The 5,412-nt window shown below is 38.9% G+C and overlaps 1 protein-coding gene across 1 annotated transcript in view; it reads left to right on the forward strand.

Moving 5' to 3' along the window:
• Positions 1-4,458: 4,458 nt before the first annotated feature.
• LOC103464837 (uncharacterized) overlaps positions 4,459-5,412 on the forward strand; it is a 63,586-nt gene continuing 62,632 nt past the window's right edge. The window contains exons 1-2 of the mRNA XM_017304633.1: positions 4,459-5,146; positions 5,274-5,373. Of these exons, the coding sequence (XP_017160122.1) occupies positions 4,544-5,146; positions 5,274-5,373 (703 nt within the window). The 5' untranslated portion in view covers positions 4,459-4,543. The remainder of the gene's footprint in view (positions 5,147-5,273; positions 5,374-5,412) is intronic.

Consider the following 5,412-nt stretch of genomic DNA (forward strand, 5'->3'; position numbering starts at 1 on the left):
TTTAGAGTAATATTCTACAGAAGCAAGGAATCTAATAAATCGTCAGCTGTTTGACGTGTTGACCTCTATGACTGATGCCCACTCTTACCATTCTGACCACGTTTACAGAAATAATTCAATTATGCAGAATTAGAAACATGTATTTTGCTCTACTACAACCAGAAGTAAATATATTTGTCACGTAGAAATAAAATCTCTTGCAACATTAGCGGTCGGTAATACTGGTATTATTTTGAACACTGCCTCATTTCTTTCTGTTTCTATGTTCTGCTGGGTTGACTGGCTGTGACGACTGGAGGAGCATGTGAATGTTTACACCTCTGTTGCTTATGGCGAGAGACTTTGCCAGAAGCAACAAGGGTATCTTTACAAAAAAACATACAAAAATACTGTGTATATGTGCAAGTTTGATGATATAGAAGAAGTCTTACTAACTTTAATTGAAAATATATGAAAAGAAAATTGATCCCCTCATCCTGTTAAATCAACATAATAATTTATTATCAGTTTTCTTGGAAAAGTAAGTGTACACTCTGTTGCAACCAAGGGCCTCTGTCCCACTAATATTAAAGTCTCCTAACTCACCAATTTCCCCCTCCTGCAGCTTTACGCACACGTCATGTTTATATTTTCCCTGAAAACTTTCAGTGCAACTGAGGTCTGAGTAATGAATACTGAACTGTTCAGCAGCCTCGGTAACCTTCACCTTTCAGGTATACTGCCCTTGCTCAGCCCATTTGAAAGCAGTCTGCTCTGCCAATTATCATCTGATTCAAGTGTTTGGCCGTGGCTCTTAACTGAACAATGTCATACAGCAGCACTTTGTACAACAAATAAGTGCTCTTTTAAAAGAAAATGTAAAAAACGTTAGTTATGCTTCACTATAGTGTGATTGCATTGAGCTTTTAAGGAAATCTGGTTTCAGGTAGAGTTCTTGAGAACAACATCATCAAAACATCTATGAAAATATGTTCCTCAGTTATAAAAGCAAACCTGTCAAATCATAAACACTATTCACATCTGTAGTGAAAAAAAATCTTTTCAATATGGGGGGGCTGTAGTAGTGTGTATTATAAGTTGCATATTCAGATAGACAGCATCTGAATTACATCATTAGCCTGACAGTCTCCCCTTTTTGTGCATCTGCCAGCTCAGTGACATTAATTAATCCATTACTCAGTTTCTGAATGTCACTCTCTGTTTTGCAAGATTGAAATTTTCCAGGACTCGAAAATCTAATACCCTCCTCGTTAATGACAGAACGGTTAGTGGAGATGATTGGATTTCTTTCAATGAGCTCTGTGCGTTCCAAGAAAAATCAATAGCAATTTGAAAATTTGGTCTCAGACCAATTGGGCTTCATAGAAAGCGAGCCTGATTTGAAATGGCCATTCTTGGAAAAGTTTTAAAAACAGCAAAATGAAGTGGTTGGCAGTTAAGATCTGTGGACGAGCAAAGTCCAACTATTAAATAAAATGTGGGCATGTCTGGTTGAAATCAGGATACGTTTTGCCTCATATGGTCACATATTTGATACTTCAATCCTTTTCTTTGAGACTTGCAGAAATAAAAAGTCCCTTGTGAAATTTTATAATAAAGAAAACGCATAATTAATTTTGACTTAAATTAAGAAAATGATGAAAGTGTAGCTGATACTAGACTAGATATGTACACCAAAACTACTGAAGCATCAAATTTCAAAGAAACTGCAACACTCTTGTTCAAATCTGAGACATGGCAGCAGGCTTTCTGTTGATTGATTAATAGTGTCATTTATATTTATTTTCACATAATACACTCAAACCATCTGTGACAGCTTTAGTCATCAAATTTTAAAAGCTGCGTCTAACAAATAACTTTTGCTCGAAATGACAAAAATGATTAAGTGACAGAATGACTGCATAGTTATTTTTTTGTCATTTAACACAAAAAGCAATTTGAATAAAAACGGAGATTCATACGCTGATATTTAACTTTATTGTGTTTTTTTTAACGTAGCTTTTATAACTATAATTTACCGAAGGCTTGAGAAAAGACTTGAACGCTATTTGAAATTATAAGACGTGAGGACAGAAAGATCAGCTGTGACAGTAAGAAGAATTATGTGTACTTTTCTCTGTCTTTTGCATAATAATTACTCAAAAAAGGTCAAGGGGATCATTAATTACCCGACATAAGGTTAATGGATTTTATTTCTAACAGTGTTGAGAAAATGAGGAAGTTTGGGCATGAAATGAAGTTGTTGAACATGATGTGGACAGAAAAAAATGAGGAAAAGGAAAGGAGAGGGTAAAAAAAAATCACTTTTATAGAAGGTCATGTTTCTGCACCATCATTAAATTCTGGCTGCTAATCAAGTCATTTTCTGCAGACTTTCACAACATGGACCAAATCCAATTCCTTTCACTTTTTGGAAGTTAGGAGGTAACAGTATGCAAAAGCCTTTCATATTCACACCAAACAGCAAAACAATCACTCCCATAAAACTGTTTTGGGATTTCGTAGAGAAGGTTTTCAGGCTTGGAGGCAACAGATATGAGACAACATTTAGGTTTGATGACTGAGGTAAAGTGTTCTTCATTAAAACACATTAGAATAACACCGTTATGCAAAACGTACACAGCATACTTTCCTGCCCACTTTTAGTGTATAATAGAGAAGACAGACACTCACATTTCCATAGTTGTATTTTAATTCATGGTTAAAAGTGAAAACAAACAACTGGGTGAAAATAAAAGCAGATGTTGTTGGCTGTGTCCTTGACTGTTTTACTCCAGACTCACCCTTCATTTAGAGCAGTGGTTCTTAACCTTTTTTGAGGTAGCCTACCGAACCCAGAAGTCTCATAAGTCACTGAATCCTTCTGTAGTGATAAATAAAATGTGATCCCCCCCCAAAAAAATTCAAGACATAGGGGTGACTCAACTAGACTCTAGTTGGGTCACCCTAAGATATCTAAGTCTACTTAAAAGGCAGAGTCTCTGAGAACAGTTCTTCAAAATATAGTCAGTGTTTTCAGCAAAGTTGCGCTGACTGTCCAGGRACGACCCAAGGTATTTAAAATTTCAACAGGTTGGCCATCGAGAAAAACTGGAACCTCTTTAAGGTCTTGTTTAGATCATTTAATTAGCTCTACATTCTTAAGAAAATGAAAAATTAATAATAAATAATAAAGACTTTGCGGTATTCTGATTTAGTAATGTAATTATATTAGTTGTGTTACCACCCCCATGCCACTAAAGGCAGTAGCAACCCCGAAAAGATGCGACTAAGGAGCAGATTTAGAAGTACACAGAAAGCTACAGAATTTGGTAAAAACTGTGAGCTTTGCTGAAGTAATGGGGTATATGCCACGAGAGGTGGTGACGTATTTCTGTTTGAATTTATGCCACATAGATTGGTTCCGGGTCCTGCTTGCGCTTATTGTTTTCAGCCAAAGCTGCAAGATCTGTACCATGAAAAAGATGCAAAACTTAAAATATCTGTGAGCTACTGGTGCAATAATCGAGTTTTTTGGTGTGCCGTTGTGTCCAGTAATTAGCCAGTACCATCCAGTGCTTAGTTTTTTTTTATTTTCCTGCTGATATCAAGGCGACAGCGGACTGTAGCCAAGACTTAGCCACTACAGTTAACACCCGGTTTGTAGCTGCCTGCTATTTCAAAGCTTGAGGATATTGAAGATCCAGCGTCAGAAATGGGAAGACTGAGGTTAAAAGGGAGCTGTACGTGCTTCGTTCAGTGGAATAATTTGTTGGAGGAAAATAATGCCAGAGGAAATCCACTGCTACAGGAACAGAAGCAGCGATTCGGCACAAGGTAAGTCAATACATGTGTAGATGCGTTTGTGTTATACGGAGTATGAAATTATTTGTTAGGCAACTCCTTAGTTTTTGTTCATATGACAATTATATAAAATACATTTAACATGCAGTTGGAGCGATACCGAGCACGGTAATTTATGAACAGCCGAGGGCAGCAACACTTCAGCCCCTTACAAACCACAAACAGTCAGTCAGATTAAGGTCCAAAACTTTCGGCTGTAAAACCTTCGCTTTACAGCTGATTAACCCCTTAACAGGGGACTATTAAGGGGTTAATAGTCCTGCAGCGACTGAGGAGCCACTGTTAACATACTGGTGCCTGTGCACCGGAACCATTCTATGTGGCAAAAAAATACGGAAGGGCTCAAACGGAAGTCCGTGGCATATACCCCATTCACACCTTGGACCTAAGCTTTACCCCAAACCCAAAAACAGCATTTCTTCTTTGGGAGCAGTGAGTCCCCACAATGTAATATGTGCCAGGAAAATGGTCCCCACAATGCATCGAATACAGAACACACACCCACGCACAACAGGCTTCTAGTGGCTTTGATGAACCAGTGATGTCACTCATGCTCTATGACATCACTGATGACTTTGATCCATCTCCCTTTAATCCCAACTCATTTGTGCTACATGTAAGATTGCTCTACATCTCCGAAGAACAATACTGGCTTGTACATACTAATAATCTTGACTTTTCAGCAACAACAGTACAAAAAATGTCTTTAGATGGGAGTTACACACATGTGCCTAGTGAGCTTGCCAACATTTTTAATAAAGTAACTTTTGATGAGGTGATACACAGAAGACTGAAGGAGGAAAATCAACAACTGAAACAGATTGTTGAATGTCTCAGTTGGAAGATTGAACGCGCCAAGACTTCTGGAAATGCTACCACGGAACCAGACCTGCACGCAGAGTATGAACTACTAGCAAGTCGAAACAACACACTCCGTGCACAACTCAGGTCGGTTCATGCAGCGCTTCATGAGACAGGGAGCAGMTATATGGAAACAAGAGATTCTGTGCRTTTTTTTGAAGTCGTCCAACAGTCGCTCAGAAGAAAACTCCAGGAGCTTCTGATAGACCTGAAGGAGGCAGAGCTGATGGCTGATATGCAATCTGGAGAGAGGGACGACCTTTGCGATGAAATTGACTTCATGCATCGCCAACGTGAGAGAGCACGTCAAGAAATTGAGAACCTGAACAGGCAGAACATGGATTTGATGAGGGAAAATGCTCAAATGAGAGAAAGGCTGGGTGAACCAGAACAGCAAGAGAACCAGGAATCTCCATCAGTTCTGAGAAAAGTCCTTACATGGGTAACTACCGTTTTCAAGACTATGTACCAGTCGGGAACACTCAGATACTGGGTGCCACTATGGATCTTCTAATTCCACTGGTTGGTCAGGAAAAACTGGTACCTTGCTCTAACTGGTTGTTTTTCAGTTACTGGATGTTCTTGAGGAACTGGTTGTTCTAGAAAATGTCCCCACAAGGAGCAATGGTCCTCATAACCCCATACTGTGCATGATTGGGTTCTCTCCGGGTACTCCGGCTTCCTCCCACACTCCAAAAAAGTTAAGTG

This window comes from Poecilia reticulata, linkage group LG5 (genome assembly GCF_000633615.1).
Source record: "Poecilia reticulata strain Guanapo linkage group LG5, Guppy_female_1.0+MT, whole genome shotgun sequence".
Lineage (NCBI taxonomy): Eukaryota > Metazoa > Chordata > Actinopteri > Cyprinodontiformes > Poeciliidae > Poecilia > Poecilia reticulata.